This window comes from Nerophis ophidion, linkage group LG14, assembly GCF_033978795.1.
Source record: "Nerophis ophidion isolate RoL-2023_Sa linkage group LG14, RoL_Noph_v1.0, whole genome shotgun sequence".
In the NCBI taxonomy this organism is placed as follows: Eukaryota; Metazoa; Chordata; class Actinopteri; order Syngnathiformes; family Syngnathidae; genus Nerophis; species Nerophis ophidion.
In genome coordinates, this window is record NC_084624.1 from 49624694 (window position 1) to 49642890 (window position 18197).

The 18197-nt window shown below is 36.6% G+C and overlaps 1 protein-coding gene across 3 annotated transcripts in view; it reads left to right on the forward strand.

Annotated features, from left to right (window-relative positions):
- The first annotated feature begins 5193 nt into the window (after window positions 1-5193).
- The window catches only part of LOC133568801 (myelin protein P0-like), a 34649-nt gene continuing 21645 nt past the window's right edge, over window positions 5194-18197 (forward strand). The window contains exons 1-2 of one of the 3 annotated variants that reach the window (XM_061920944.1): window positions 5194-5430; window positions 9192-9358. In XM_061920944.1, coding sequence (XP_061776928.1) covers window positions 5385-5430; window positions 9192-9358 — 213 coding nt within the window. In that variant the 5' untranslated portion in view covers window positions 5194-5384. The remainder of the gene's footprint in view (window positions 5431-9191; window positions 9359-18197) is intronic. The other 2 variants (XM_061920943.1, XM_061920945.1) reach the window with 2 other exon arrangements.

Below are 18197 nucleotides of genomic sequence, written 5' to 3' on the forward strand. Positions count from 1 at the left end.
GTGGCCCTTGAAATGTTCTCTGATAGAAAGTTGGTAATAGTAATAAATGATTGAATACAACAAAACACACTTTTTGAATCGTAAAACACAAATTGTAAGGTTCTTTATCATTTTGTTGTTTTTGTACCACAAAAAGTATGATTTATTTTTTCTCAAAAGTGTTTATTTTGTTAGCTTTATATTAAATTACTATTTTGAAAATATTTAAGATGAATTTGTTTTAATGTACATTTTGACATATTTCACATTTATATATTTGTCATTAATTTGACTATTTTTTTTAATACAACAAAACACTTTTTTTGAATCGTAAAACAAACTTTCTAGGTGCTTTCTCATTTTATTGTTGTTTTTTACCGCAAAAAGTAGAAACCTTTTTTTCCCCAAATGTGTTTATTTTGCAAGCTTTATATTAAATTCATATTTTGAAAATATTTCAAAATAAAAATATTTTAATATGTATTAAAAAACAACAATAAAATGGTAAAGCACCTTGCAAATTAGATTCAAAAAATGTGTTTTGTTTCATACAAGGAACTAGTCATTAATTTGACTGTTTCTTGAATAAAACAAAACACATTTTTTGAATCGTAAAACACAAACTTGCATGTTCGTTACCATGTTGTTGTTTTTTTTTACCACAAAAAGTAGGGATTTTTTTCCCCCAAAATGTGTTTATTTTGCACCCTCTATATTAAATCAATATTTTGAAAATATTTAAAAATACATATTTTTTTAAATATATTTTTTGACATATTTCACATTTATATATTCGTCATTAATTTGACTAGTTCTTTGAATAAAACAAAACACATTTTTTGAATCGTAAAACACAAACTTGCAAGTTCGTTACCATGTTATTGTTGTTTTTTTATACCACAAAAAGTAGGGATTTTTTCCCCCAGAATGTGTTTATTTTGCAAGCTTTATATTAAATCAATATTTTTAAAATATTTAAAAATACACATTTTTTAAATATACTTTTTGACATGTTTCACATTTATATATTTGTCATTAATTTGACTAGTTCCTTGAATAAAACAAAACAATTTTTTTGAATCGTAAAACACACATTTTTAAGGTGCTTAATCATTTTGTTTGTTTTCCACCACAAAAGTATTTTATTTTTTTTTTCAAATGTGTTTATTTTGCGAGCTTTACATTAAATTACTATTTTGAAAATATTTAAAAATACACATTTTTTCAATATATATTTTGACATATTTCACATGTATGTATTTGTCATTAATTTGACTAGTTCCTTGAATAAAACAATTTTTTTGAATCATAAAACACCCATTTTTAAATTGCTTAATCATTTTGTTTGTTTTCCACCACAAAAAGTATTTTCTTTTTTTTATTAAATGTGTTTATTTTGCAAGCTTTACATAAAATTACTATTTTGAAAATATTTAACAGTACATATTTTTTAGTATATATTTTGACATATTCCACATTTATGTATTTGTCATTAATTTGACTAGTTTTTTTAATACAACAAAACACATTTTTTGAATCGTAAAACACAAACTTTCAAGGTGCTTTATTTTATTGTTGTTGTTTTTCTACCACAAAAAGTAGAATTATCTTTTTTCCTAAAAGTGTTTATTTTTCAAGCTTTATATTAAATTAATATTTTGAAAATATTTAAAAATAAAAATATGTTAATATATATTAAAAAACAACAATAAAATATATTTTTTAATATATATTTTGACATATTTCACATGTATGTATTTGTCATTAATTTGACTAGTTCCTTGAATAAAACAAAACACATTTTTTGAATCGTAAAACACAAACTTACAAGATGCTTTATCATTTTATTGTTGTTGGTTTTTTTTTTACCACAAAAAGTAGAATAGATTTTTTCCTAAATGTGTTTATTTTGCAAGCTTTATATTAAATTCATATTTTGAAAATATTTAAAAATAACAACAATTTAATATATATTTTGACACATTTCACATGTATGTATTTGTCATTAATTTGACTAGTTCCTTGAATTAAAAAAAACACATTTTTTGAATCATAAAACACAAACTTGCAAGGAGCGTTACCATGTTATTGTTTTTTTTTTAAACCGCAAAAAGTAGAGATGATTTTTTCCTAAATCTGTTTATTTTGCAAGCTTTATATTAAATTAATATTTACAAAATATTTAAAAATACATATTTTTTAATATATATTTTGACATATTTCACATGTATTTGTCATTAATTTGACTAGTTCTTTGAATAAAACAAAACAAATTTTTTGAATCATAAAACACAAATTTTTAAGGTATTTAATCATTTTATTGTTTGTTTTCCACCACAAAAAGTATTTTATTTTTTTCTTAAATGTGTTTATTTTGCAAACTTTACATTAAATTACTATTTTGAAAATATTAAAAAATACACATTTTTTCAATATATATTTTGACATATTTCACATTAATTTGACTAGTTCCTTGAATAAAACAATTTTTTTGAATCATAAAACACCCATTTTTAAATTGCTTAATCATTTTGTTTGTTTTCCACCACAAAAAGTATTTTCTTTTTTTTATTAAATGTGTTTATTTTGCAAGCTTTACATAAAATTACTATTTTGAAAATATTTAACAATACATATTTTTTAGTATATATTTTGACATATTCCACATTTATGTATTTGTCATTAATTTGACTAGTTCTTTAAATAAAACAAAACAAATTTTTTGAATCGTAAAACACAAATTTGCAAGGTGCTAAATCATTTTATTGTTTTTTTCCCACCACAAAAAGTATGATTTTTATTAAAAAATACATATATATTTTAATATACATTTTGATATATTTCACATGTATGTATTTGTCATTAATTTGACTAGTTCCTTGAATAAAACAAAACACATTTTTTGAATCGTAAAACACAAACTTACAAGATGCTTTATAATTTTATTGTTGTTGGGTTTTTTTTACCACAAAAAGTAGAATAGATTTTTTCCCAAATGTGTTTATTTTGCAAGCTTTATATTAAATTCATATTTTGAAAATATTTAAAAATAACAAAGATTTAATATATATTTTGACATATTTCACATGTATGTATTTGTCATTAATTTGACTAGTTCTTTGAATAAAACAAAACACATTTTTTGAATCGTAAAACACAAACTTGCAAGGTGCGTCACCATGTTATTGTTTTTTTCTACCACAAAAAGTATCATTTTTTTTTTCTTAAATGTGTTTATTTTGCAAGCTTTGCATTAAATTACTATTTTTAAAATATAAAAAAATACATATATATTTCAATATACATTTTGACATATTTCACATGTATATATTTGTCATTAATTTGACTAGTTCTTTGAATAAAACAAAACACATTTTTTGAATCGTAAAACACAAATTTGCAAGGTGCTTAATCATTTTATTGTTTTTTTCCCACCACAAAAAGTATGATTTTTTTTTTTCTTAAATGTGTTTATTTTGCAAGCTTTACATTAAATTACTATTTTGAAAATAATAAAAAATACACATTTTTTCAATATATATTTTGACATATTTCACATGTATGTATTTGTCATTAATTTGACTAGTTCTTTGAATAAAACAAAACACATTTTTGGAATCGTAAAACACAAATTTGCAAGGTGCTAAATCATTTTATTGTTTTTTTCCCACCACAAAAAGTATGATTTTTTTTTTCTTAAATTTGTTTATTTTGCAAGCTTTGCATTAAATTACTATTTTGAAAATATTAAAAAATACATATATATTTTAATATACATTTTGATATATTTCACATGTATGTATTTGTCATTAATTTGACTAGTTCCTTGAATAAAACAAAACACATTTTTTGAATCGTAAAACACAAACTTACAAGATGCTTTATAATTTTATTGTTGTTGGGTTTTTTTTACCACAAAAAGTAGAATAGATTTTTTCCCAAATGTGTTAATTTTGCAAGCTTTATATTAAATTCATATTTTGAAAATATTTAAAAATAACAAAAATGTAATATATATTTTGACATATTTCACATGTATGTATTTGTCATTAATTTGACTAGTTCTTTGAATAAAACAAAACACATTTTTTGAATCGTAAAACACAAACTTGCAAGGTGCGTCACCATGTTATTGTTTTTTTCTACCACAAAAAGTATCCTTTTTTTTTTTCTTAAATGTGTTTATTTTGCAAGCTTTGCATTAAATTACTATTTTTGAAATATTAAAAAATACATATATATTTCAATATACATTTTGACATATTTCACATGTATATATTTGTCATTAATTTGACTAGTTCTTTGAATAAAACAAAACACATTTTTTGAATCGTAAAACACAAATTTGCAAGGTGCTTAATCATTTATTGTTTTTTTCCCACCACAAGAAGTATGATTTTTTTTTTCTTAAATGTGTTTATTTTGCAAGCTTTACATTAAATTACTATTTTGAAAATAATAAAAAATACACATTTTTTCAATATATATTTTGACATATTTCACATGTATGTATTTGTCATTAATTTGACTAGTTCTTTGAATAAAACAAAACACATTTTTTGAATCGTAAAACACAAACTTGCAAGGTGCGTCACCATGTTATTGTTTTTTTCTACCACAAAAAGTAGAGATAATTTTTTCCCAAATGTGTTTATTTTGCAAGCTTTATATTAAATTCATATTTTGATGATATTTATAAATAACAAAAATGTTATATATATTTTGACATATTTCACATGTATATATTTGTCATTAATTTGACTAGTTCCTTGAATAAAACAAAACACATTTTTTGAATCGCAAAACACAAATTTGCAAGGTGCTTAATCATTTTATTTTTTTTTTCCCACCACAAAAAGTATCATTTTTTTTTTCTTAAATGTGTTTATTTTGCAAGCTTTGCATTAAATTACTATTTTGAAAATATTAAAAAATACATATATATTTTAATATACATTTCGATATATTTTACATGTATCTATTGGTCATTAATTTGACTAGTTCCTCTCATTCACGTTTTGAATATTTTTCCCTTGCAGGTTCGGCGAGCGCCCTTCAAGGTCACATCCAAGAAGCCCAAAAAAAATGAAAAATGCTGGTTTTCAAGTGACCTTTCACCTCAGGGGTTAACTCGTCCCTCCCTCCGGTCCACCCGGGTGAGGGTAGTGTGTGTTGTGGACTGATGTCCTCCCTTGCCCCCGTGGAGGAGGGGTCCTGGCCTTCGGGAGCGAGGGGTGTGTCCGCCTATAAACACGCCGGCTGCTTCCAGGCCTCCCGTTGCTGTCCCCTGGTGTCCCGGCTCCCTGCACCCATCTCTGTCCACTCCTCGCCGAGTGGAACCCTCCCGCCGTGTGCGCCTTTTTCTCCCGTGTCGGTGGGAATCTCCACGCTCGCCGCAGACCATCATGCTGACCCTGGTGGCGCTGGCCTCGCTCGTCGTCCTGGGAATAGGTAAACCCGTGCACTTTTGTCTTTATCGCCATGACAACGTGCGTCCTCTCTTTTGATGAAGGCAAAGGTTACGAGAGGCTGAGTGAGGGATTAATTGATTGAACTTTAATTGCTCAATTAGCTCTCTGCCTTAATTGACATGTCGGCGTAAGATGGGCGCGCAAAAGTATTTGTGCACGCTTGTGGGTGCTTGGAGACAAACGTAACTTAATGAAGATGTTGCAGCAGAGGTCTGACATCTCCCCGCAATCACATTTATTTCCAGCGCTGTCAATTATTGATTTAGTGTGCAAGAGCAAATTAGCATCATTCATCAGTTCACACTCTCCAGTGACGCGTTCAATATCTGCGAGGACATAATAAGGAATAATAATGTTCTGTATACACTCTCACAGTGGTTCTCAACCTTTTTTCCAGTGAATTTTTTTTAAATTCAAGTACCCCCTAATCAGAGCAAAGCATTTTTGGTTGAAAAAAAGAGATAAAGAAGTAAAATACAGCACTATGTCATCAGTTTCTGATTTATTAAATTGTTTAACAGTGCAAAATATTGCTCATTTGTAGTGGTCTTTCTTGATCTATTTGGAAAAAATAGATAAAAAAATAACTAAAAAGTTGTTGAAAAATCAATCAATCAATCAGTGTTTACTTATATAGCCCTAAATCACTAGTGTCTCAAAGGGCTGCACAAACCACTACGACATCCTCGGTAGGCCCACATAAGGGCAAGGAAAACTCCCACCCAGTGGGACGTCGGTGACAATGATGACTATGAGAACCTTGGAGAGGAGGAAAGCAATGGATGTCGAGCGGGTCTAACATGATACTGTGAAAGTTCAATCCACAATGGATCCAACACAGTCGCGAGAGTCCAGTCCAAAGCGGATCCAACACAGCAGCGAGAGTCCCGTTCACAGCGGAGCCAGCAGGAAACCATCCCAAGCGGAGGCGGATCAGCAGCGCAGAGATGTCCCCAGCCGATACACAGGCAAGCAGTACATGGCCACCGGATCGGACCGGACCCCCTCCACAAGGGAGAGTGGGACATAGAAGAAAAAGAAAAGAAACGGCAGATCAACTGGTCTAAAAAGGGAGTCTATTTAAAGGCTAGAGTATACAAATGAGTTTTAAGGTGAGACTTAAATGCTTCTACTGAGGTGGCATCTCGAACTGTTACCGGGAGGGCATTCCAGAGTACTGGGATTTTTAAAAAAAATATTTCTAGTTATATGCAAAAATAAAAATAAACAAGTGATTCAATTATAAGTAAATATTTCTACACATAGAAGTAATCATCAACTTGGGATTGTAATAAAGATCCATCTGGATTCATCAACTTCATTCTCAACATTTCTTCACAAAAAAAAAAATCTTTAACATCAATATTTATTGAACATATCCACATAAAATCGAGCTGTCAACACCGAATATTGCATTGTTGTATTTCTTTTCACAGTTTATGAACTTACATTCATATTTTGTTGAAGTATTATTCAATAAATGTATTTATAAAGGTTTTTTTAATTGTTGCTATTTTTAGAATATTTAAAAAAAAATCCCACGTACCCCCAGGGGTACACATACCCCCGTTTGAGAACACCTGCACTATCATAGTGCAGTGTGGTACGTCCCTACACATTTACATTGTCTATTTTTAGTTTTTGTTTTGAATAAAAAGTGAAAAGAAAAAAAAAATCACGAGTCAAACAAGCCAAAACTGATGTATACGGAACAGACTTTATCCATCCATCAATTTTCTACCGCTTATTCCCTTTTGGGGTCGCGGGGGGCGCTGGCGCCTATCTCAGCTACAATCGGGCGGAAGGCGGGGTACGCCCTGGACAAGTCGCCACCTCATCGCAGAAAACGGACTTTATTGTCATTATATTCGCATATAATTAGATTAAGGACTCCAACTCAATGTGCGTTAGTGGGAACAAATATGGGATAAAAATAAATAAATTGCACAATAGGTACCGTATTTTTCGGAGTATAAGTCGCACCTGCCGAAAATGCATGATAAAGAAGGAAAAAAACATATATGAGTCGCATTTTTGGGGGAAATGTATTTGATAAAACCTAACACCAAGAATAGACATTTGAAAGGCAATTTAAAATAAATAATAGTGAACAGGCTGAATAAGTGTACGTTATATGACGCATAAATAACCAACAGAGAAGGTGCCTGCTATGTTAACCTAACATATTATGGTAAGAGTCATTCAAATAACTATAACATGCTTTATGTTTACCAAACAATCTGTCACTCCTAATCGATAAATCCGATTAAATCTTATACGTCTAGTCTCTTACGTGAATGGGCTAAATAATATTATTTGATATTTTACGGTGATGTGTTAATAATTTCACACGTAAGTCGCTCCTGAGTATAAGTCGCACCCCCGGACAAACTATGAAAAAAAACTGCGACTTATAATCCGAAAAATACGGTAATAAAGAAAATAAAAATAACATTTGAAATACACTACTATCCACTAAAAATGAGAAGCAATCCTGTAGATTATACAACATACTGTAGAAAATACAGAGCAAGACAAGAGTAGCAAAGTAATAAATAACAATCAGTGTCGGACGTATTGCACAGTGGGGTATTAGTGTGGGATATTGAATAGGGGTGAATCGTTTATTATAAATTAGAGAATAACGAAATAACTCGTGTGATTAATCACAAAAAATTATGCAGATTTGTGCCCCTTTACATTAACTGCGCATAGTGGATTTATGTCCAAATATTGGGCTCTTTGTTTTTTGTTTTTTAAAGTTCATTGTAATTTTGCAGGCGGGTAAATAACGTGTGATTAAACATGATTAATCCAAATTCCGAGGTGTTATTGGTCTGAATTAAAAAAATAATAATAATTTGACCAACGGGCAGCACGGTAAGGCAGGGGTTAGTGCATGTGCCTCACAATACCAAGGTCCTGAGTAGTCCTGAGTTCGATCCCGGGCTCGGGGTCTTTCTGTGTGGAAGTTTGCATGTTCTCCCCGTGACTGCGTGGGTTCTACTCCGGGTACTCCGGCTTCCTCCCACCTCCAAAGTCATGCACCTGGGGTTAGGCCCCTCCCACCTCCAAAGACATGCACCTGGGGATAGGCCCCTCCCACCTCCAAAGTCATGCACCTGGGGATAGGCCCCTCCCACCTCCAAAGACATGCACCTGGGGATAGGCCCCTCCCACCTCCAAAGTTATGCACCTGGGGATAGGCCCCTCCCACCTCCAAAGACATGCACCTGGGGATAGGCCCCTCCCACCTCCAAAGACATGCACCTGGGGATAGGCCCCTCCCACCTCCAAAGACATGCACCTGGGGATAGGCCCCTCCCACCTCCAAAGTTATGCACCTGGGGATAGGCCCCTCCCACCTCCAAAGTTATGCACCTGGGGATAGGCCCCTCCCACCTCCAAAGACATGCACCTGGGGATAGGCCCCTCCCACCTCCAAAGTTATGCACCTGGGGATAGGTTGATTGGCAACACTAAATGGTCACTAGTGTGTGAATGTTGTCTGTCTATCTGTGTTAGCCTGTGATGAGGTGGCGACTTGTCCAGTGTGTAGAACCGCCTTCCGCCCGATTGCAGCTGAGATAGGATCCAGCACCCCCCCCCCCCCCCCCCCCCCATCCCAAAAGGGAAAAGTGGTATAAAATGGATGGATGGATGGCATTTGACCCACTAGTATAGTGTACACACAAAGTGTGTAATCATGACCGTCATGTACTCATCCTCCTCACCCTCTAGTGCCCGAAAAGTCTGAGGCCATCGTGATCTACACGGGCTGGGAGCGCCACGCCCTGGTGGGCTCGGACGTGCGGCTCTCCTGCTCCTTCTTTTCCTGGCGCTGGACCTCTGAGGACGTCACTTTCTCCTGGACGTACAGGCCTGACGGCTCGCGGGACAGCATCTCTGTAATGGACACACACACACACACACACACACACGCACACACACATTGGCCGGACACAACACCCGCTTTTATGACATCATCATCCTGCATTCTGATTTAAACCACATTTGCCCACTTGTGCTTGAATTTGGCACGAGTCAGTGGAACATAAGATGTCTTCCAACCAATCAGCAAAGAGAGGCAACAATGTAAGGGCTAATAATGACGGTCATCATCAAAAAGTCTGAACAAAACATCTAAAATAAGTAGAGATATCCGATAATATCGGACTGCCGATATTATCGGAAATTATCGGTTTCGGTACACATAAGTAGGGAGAAGTACAGAGCGCCATTAAACCTTAAAGACACTGCCTTTGCGTGCCGGACTAGTCGCAAAATATCTACGACTTTTACACACACACAAGTGAATGCAAGGCATACTTGGTCAACAGCCATACAGGTCACACTGAGGATGGCCGTATAAACAACTTTAACACTGTTACAAATATGCGCCACACTGTGAACCCACAGCAAACAAGAATGACAAACACATTTCGGGAGACCATCCGGCACCGTAACACAACAGAACAAATACCCAGAACCCCTTGCAGCACTAACTCTTCCAGGACGCGACAATATACACCCCCTGCAGATCAATTGCGAACAAGTAATGGACAGGACGTCGAAAATGTGTACATAAAGTAGAGATGTCCGATAATATCGGACTGACGATATTATCGGCCGATAAATGCTTTAAAATGTAATATCGGAAATTATCAGTTTCGGTACACGGACGTAAGGAGAAGTACAGAGCGCCATTAAACCTTAAAGACGCTGCCTTTGCACGCCGGCCCAGTCGCATAATATCTACGGATTTTACACACACACACAAGTGAATGCAAGGCATACTTGGTCAACAGCCATACAGGTCACACTGAGGGTGGCCGTATAAACAACTTTAACACTGTTACAAATATGCGCCACACTGTGAACCCACAGCAAACAAGAATGACAAACACATTTTGGGAGACCATCCGGCAACGTAACACAACAGAACAAATACCCAGAACCCCTTGCAGCACTAACTATTCCGGGACGCAACAATATACACCCCCTGCAGATCAATTACGATCAAGTATTGGACAGGACGTCGAAAATGTGTACATAAAGTAGGGATGTCCGATAATATCGGAGTGCCGATGTTATCGGCCGATAAATTCTTTAAAATGTAATATCGGAAATTATCGGTTTCGGTTCACATACGTAGGGAGAAGTACAGAGCGCCATTAAACCCTAAAGACACTGCCTTTGCATGCCGGCCCAGTCGCATAATATCTACGGCTTTTACACACACACAAGTGAATGCAAGGCATACTTGGTCAACAGCCATACAGGTCACACTGAGGATGGCCGTATAAACAACTTTAACACTGTTACAAATATGCGCCACACTGTGAACCCACAGCAAACAAGAATGACAAACACATTTTGGGAGACCATCCGGCACCGTAACACAACAGAACAAATACCCAGAATCCCTTGCAGCACTAACTCTTCCGGGACGCGACAATATACACCCCCTGCAGATCAATTGCGAACAAGTAATGGACAGGACGTCGAAAATGTGTAAATAAAGTAGAGATGTCCGATAATATCGGACTGCCGATATTATTGGCCGATAAATGCTTTAAAATGTAATATCGGAAATTATCGGTTTCGGTACACGAACTTAAGGAGAAGTACAGAGCGCCATTAAACCTTAAAGACACTGCCTTTGCGTGCCGGACTGGTCGCAAAATATCTACGACTTTTACACACACACAAGTGAATGCAAGGCATACTTGGTCAACAGCCATACAGGTCACACTGAGGATGGCCGTATAAACAACTTTAACACTGTTACAAATATGCGCCACACTGTGAACCCACAGCAAACAAGAAGGACAAACCCATTTCAGGAGAACATCCGCCACCGTAACACAACATAAACACAACAGAACAAATACCCAGAAACCCTTGCAGCACTAACTCCTCCGGGACGCGAAAATATACACCCACTGCAAATCAACTACGATCAAGTATTGGACAGGATGTCGAAAATGTGTAAATAAAGTAGATATGTCCGATAATATCGGACTGCCGATATTATCGGCCGATAAATGCTTTAAAATGTAATATCGGAAATTATCGGTTTCAGTACACGAACTTAAGGAGAAGTACAGAGCGCCATTAAACCCTAAAGACACTGCCTTTGCGTGCCGGCCCAGTCGCATAATATCTACGGCCTTTACACACACACAAGTGAATGCAAAGCATACTTGGTCAACAGCCATACATGTCACACTGAGGGTGGCTGTATAAACAACTTTAACACTGTTACAAATATGCGCCACACTGTGAACCCACACCAAACAAGAATGACAAACCCATTTCAGGAGAACATCCGCCACCGTAACACAACATAAACACAACATAACAAATACCCAGAACCCCTTGCAGCATTAACTCTTCCGGGACGCGACAATATACACCCCCGGCAGATCAATTACGATCAAGTATTGGACAGGACGTCGAAAATGTGTACATAAAGTAGAGATGTCCGATAATATCGGACTGCCGATATTATCGGCCGATAAATGCTTTAAAATGTAATATCGGAAATTATCAGTTTCGGTACACGGACGTAAGGAGAAGTACAGAGCGCCATTAAACCTTAAAGACGCTGCCTTTGCACGCCGGCCCAGTCGCATAATATCTACGGATTTTACACACACACACAAGTGAATGCAAGGCATACTTGGTCAACAGCCATACAGGTCACACTGAGGGTGGCCGTATAAACAACTTTAACACTGTTACAAATATGCGCCACACTGTGAACCCACAGCAAACAAGAATGACAAACACATTTTGGGAGACCATCCGGCAACGTAACACAACAGAACAAATACCCAGAACCCCTTGCAGCACTAACTATTCCGGGACGCAACAATATACACCCCCTGCAGATCAATTACGATCAAGTATTGGACAGGACGTCGAAAATGTGTACATAAAGTAGGGATGTCCGATAATATCGGAGTGCCGATGTTATCGGCCGATAAATTCTTTAAAATGTAATATCGGAAATTATCGGTTTCGGTTCACATACGTAGGGAGAAGTACAGAGCGCCATTAAACCCTAAAGACACTGCCTTTGCATGCCGGCCCAGTCGCATAATATCTACGGCTTTTACACACACACAAGTGAATGCAAGGCATACTTGGTCAACAGCCATACAGGTCACACTGAGGGTGGCCGTATAAACAACTTTAACACTGTTACAAATATGCGCCACACTGTGAACCCACAGCAAACAAGAATGACAAACACATTTTGGGAGACCATCCGGCACCGTAACACAACAGAACAAATACCCAGAATCCCTTGCAGCACTAACTCTTCCGGGACGCGACAATATACACCCCCTGCAGATCAATTGCGAACAAGTAATGGACAGGACGTCGAAAATGTGTAAATAAAGTAGAGATGTCCGATAATATCGGACTGCCGATATTATTGGCCGATAAATGCTTTAAAATGTAATATCGGAAATTATCGGTTTCGGTACACGAACTTAAGGAGAAGTACAGAGCGCCATTAAACCTTAAAGACACTGCCTTTGCGTGCCGGACTGGTCGCAAAATATCTACGACTTTTACACACACACAAGTGAATGCAAGGCATACTTGGTCAACAGCCATACAGGTCACACTGAGGATGGCCGTATAAACAACTTTAACACTGTTACAAATATGCGCCACACTGTGAACCCACAGCAAACAAGAAGGACAAACCCATTTCAGGAGAACATCCGCCACCGTAACACAACATAAACACAACAGAACAAATACCCAGAAACCCTTGCAGCACTAACTCCTCCGGGACGCGAAAATATACACCCACTGCAAATCAACTACGATCAAGTATTGGACAGGATGTCGAAAATGTGTAAATAAAGTAGATATGTCCGATAATATCGGACTGCCGATATTATCGGCCGATAAATGCTTTAAAATGTAATATCGGAAATTATCGGTTTCAGTACACGAACTTAAGGAGAAGTACAGAGCGCCATTAAACCCTAAAGACACTGCCTTTGCGTGCCGGCCCAGTCGCATAATATCTACGGCCTTTACACACACACAAGTGAATGCAAAGCATACTTGGTCAACAGCCATACATGTCACACTGAGGGTGGCTGTATAAACAACTTTAACACTGTTACAAATATGCGCCACACTGTGAACCCACACCAAACAAGAATGACAAACCCATTTCAGGAGAACATCCGCCACCGTAACACAACATAAACACAACATAACAAATACCCAGAACCCCTTGCAGCATTAACTCTTCCGGGACGCGACAATATACACCCCCGGCAGATCAATTACGATCAAGTATTGGACAGGACGTCGAAAATGTGTACATAAAGTAGAGATGTCCGATAATATCGGACTGCCGATATTATCGGCCGATAAATGCTTTAAAATGTAATATCGGAAATTATCGGTTTCGGTACACGAACTTAAGGAGAAGTACAGAGCGCCATTAAACCCTAAAGACACTGCCTTTGCATGCCGTCCCAGTCGCATAATATCTACGGCCTTTACACACACACGTGTCCCAAATTCCAAGCTGCTGTTTTGAGGCATGTTCAAAAAAAAATAATGCACTTTGTGACTTCAATAATAAATATGGCAGTGCCATGTTGGCATTTTTTTTTTTTCCGCAACTTGAGTTGATTTTATTTTGGAAAACCTTGTTACATTGTTTGAAAGCAAGAGCTACTTCTTGGGTACTGATTAATGCGAAGGGCTACCAGTTTGATACACACTTAAATAAATTGCCAGAAATAGCCAATTTGCTCAATTTACCTTTAACTCTGTTATTATTAATAATTAATGATATTTATCTTTGTGGAAACACAGATCATCTTAATGATTTCTCACAATAAATATATACAGAAATAGATAAATATCCACACAAAAAAAGGGTATTTCTGTCTGTCATTCCGTCATACTTTTTTTTTTCCTTCTACGGAAAGTTTTTTGTAGGGAATACATTATGAAAAAAACACTTAATTAAACGGTTTAAAAGAGGAGAAAAACACGAAAATCAAATTTGAAACATACTGTAACTTCAATTTCGACTCTTTAAACTTCAAAATTCAACCGAAAAAAAGAAGAAAAAAACAAGTTAATTCGAATCTTTTGGAAAAAATAAAAAAAAACATTTATGGAACATCATTTGTAATTTTTCCTGATTAAGATTAATTTTAGAACTTTGATGACATGTTTTAAATAGGTTAAAATCCAATCTGCCCTTTGTTAGAATATATAACAAATTGGACCATGCTGTATTTTTAACAAAGACAAATCATTATTTATTTTACATTTTCCAGAACAAAAATTTTAAAAGAAATTCAAAAGACTTTCAAATAAGATTTAAATTTGATTCTACAGATTTTTGAGCTTTGCCCGATTTTTTTTTTATTTTAATCATAATAAGTTTGAAGAAATATTTCATAAATATTCTTCGTCGAAAAAACAGAAGCTAAAATGAAGAATTGTGAAGCGAAGTGAATTATATTTATATAGCGCTTTTTCTCTAGTGACTCAAAGCGCTTTAGATAGTGAAACCCAATATCTAAGTTACATTTAAACCAGTGTGGGTGGCACTGGGAGCAGGTGGCTAAAGTGCCTTGCCCAAGGACACAACGGCAGTGACTAGGATGGCGGAAGCGGGAATCGAACCTGCAACCCTCAAGTTGCTGGCACGGCCACTCTACCAACCGAGCAATACCGCCCCAATTAAATTAAAATGTATTTATTATTATTTAAAATAAAAATATACATTTACTTGAACACAGATTTAACTTGTCGGAAAAGAAGAGGAATGAATTTAAAAGGTAAAAAGGTATATCTGTTTAAAAATCCTAAAATCATTTTTAAGGTTGTATTTTTTTTCTCAAATTTTCTTTCCGAAAGTTACAAGAAGCAACGTAAAAAAATAAATGAATTTATTTAAACAAGTGAAGACCAAGTCTTTGAATTATTTTCTTGGATACTCAAATTCTATTTGAGTTTTGTCTCTCTTAGAATTAAAAATGTCAAGCAAAGCCAGACCAGCTTGCTAGTAAATAAATACAATTCAAAAAATAGAGGCAGCTCACTGGTAAGTGCTGCTATTTGAGCTATTTTTAGAACGGGCCAGCGGGCGACTCATCTGGTCCTTACGGGCACCGCGTTGGTGACCCCTGCTTTAATGCATCCAGCGGGGCATCACAACAAAAATTAGGCATAACAATGTGTCAATGCCACGACTGTTTATATCGGTATCGGTTGATATCGGAATCGGTAATTAAGAGTTGGACAATATCGGCAAAAAAGCCATTATTGGACATGAGTGAATGAATGATGGGTTCCAACTTCTCTGTGAGCGCTTTGAGTATCTAACAATAGAAAAGCGCGATATAAATCTAATCCATTATTATCATCATCATCATCATCATCTTCCGCTTATCCGAGGTCGGGTCGCGGGGGCAACAGCCTAAGCAGGGAAACCCAGACTTCCCTCTCCCCAGCCACTTCGTCTAGCTCTTCCCGGGGGATCCCGAGGCGTTCCCAGGCCAGCCGGGAGACATAGTCTTCCCAACGTGTCCTGGGTCTTCCCCGAGGCCTCCTACCGGTTGGACGTGCCCTAAACACCTCCCTAGGGAGGCGTTCGGGTGGCATCCTGACCAGATGCCCGAACCACCTCATCTGGCTCCTCTCGATGTGAAGGAGCAGCGGCTTTACTTTGAGTTCCTCCCGGATGGCAGAGCTTCTCACCCTATCTCTACGGGAGAGACCTGGAAACTCATTTGGGCCGCTTGTACCCGTGATCTTATCCTTTCGGTCATGACCCAAAGCTCATGACCATAGGTGAGGATGGGAACGTAGATCGACCGGTAAATTGAGAGCTTTGCCTTCCGGCTCAGCTCCTTCTTCACCACAACGGATCGATACAGCGTCAGCATCACTGAAGACGCCGCACCGATCCGCCTGTCGATCTCACGATCCACTCTTCCCTCACTCGTAAACAAGACTCCTAGGTACTTGAACTCCTCCACTTGGGGCAGGGTCCATTGTTATTATTATTATTATTATTATCTATAAAAATAAGTGTAAAAAAAATATACGGTAATGTCCAACAAATCATTCTCTAAGATTAAAATCTTTAATTGTATTTCAATGTAGTGTTTGGATGAGTGGGTTTCAATGTCAACATGGGAGGACAGCCTCATTGTTGAGATAAAAGCGTGTCAGAAAGCACAATGTACTTATTAATGAATAAACGCAACACACACACACACACACACACACACACACACACACACACTACAAGTGTAATTTGCATGCATTAACTTCTAATCGCGCTCTCCTTCCCACACCTTTCATTTCGCCGCATCCGCCCTTATCGTCCTCTTCCGTCACTTTAATCTCGCCATCTCCTCCCGTCCTGACCCCCCCCCCCCCCCCCCCCCCCCCCCCCACTCCCTCCTCCGCCGTAATGTCGTTCCCCGGCTCCGCCCTCCTTTCCTGTTATCTCTCCCACCTCCATCCTTGTCCTGGCCTGGCCTACTTGCTGCATGTGGAACTTCACTTTCCTCCTTCTTGGCTGTTCCATCCATCCAATTTTCTACCGCTTATTCCCTTTTGGGGTCGCGGGGGTCACTGGTGCCTATCTCAGCTACAATCAGGCGGAAGGCGGTGTACACCCTGGACAAGTCACTACCTCATCGCAGAAATTACAAATATATTGATTTGAAAACAATCCCATTTAGATTGTTTTAAGTGTCAGAATGTTTCTTTTAAATTGTATTAAATTTGAGAATAATATTAATCAGATTCTTTGTGTAATTTTTATGAAATTCTAGATTAAAACAAATGTATTAAGATTTAGAATGATGTCAATTATAAATGTATGAATAAAATGAATCATAAGCAAACGGTTTAATATTGTCTTTTTTTAATATATTTTTTTTAATATATTGATTTAAAAACAATCGTATTTAGATTTTGTTTTAAGTGCCAGAATGTTTCTTTTAAATTGTATCAAATTTGAGAATAATATTAGTCAGATTCTCTGTGTAAGTGGAAGAATTTTATTTTTTTATTTTTATGATATCTGTGTTGGCCCTGCGATGAGGTGGCGACTTGTCCAGGGTGTACCCTGCCTTCCGCCCGATTGTAGCCGAGATAGGCGCCAGCGCCCCCCGCGACCCCGAAAGGGAATAAGCGGTAAAAAATGGATGGATGGATGGACATTTTAAATAAAAAAAAACGTCGTATTAAGATGTTGAATTATGTCAATTATAAATGTACGAATAAAATGAATTATAAGCAGTTTAATATTGTCTTTTTTTTTTTATTACTTAAAAAACTTTACAGATATAGGCTGAGAATGGCGACACTAAATGGTCACCAGTGTGTAAATGTTGTCTAAAAACAAAAGTGAAGTGAATTATATTTATATAGCGCTTTTCTCTAGTGACTCCAAGCGCTTTACATAGTGAAACCCAATATCTAAGTTACATTTAAACCAGTGTGCTCAAGCACACAACGGCAGTGACTAGGCAGGCGGAAGCGGGAATCGAACCTGCAACCCTCAAGTTGCTGGCACGGCCACTCTACCAACCGAGCTATACCGCTCGGTATAGCGGTGTATTCCCCAAAAATCATGTTAATACAAAAATATGTCTTTACTCCAAACATGTAATGTCAGTTGAACAGATGACTTTTATTGATGCACAACATTCCAAATAGAATCGA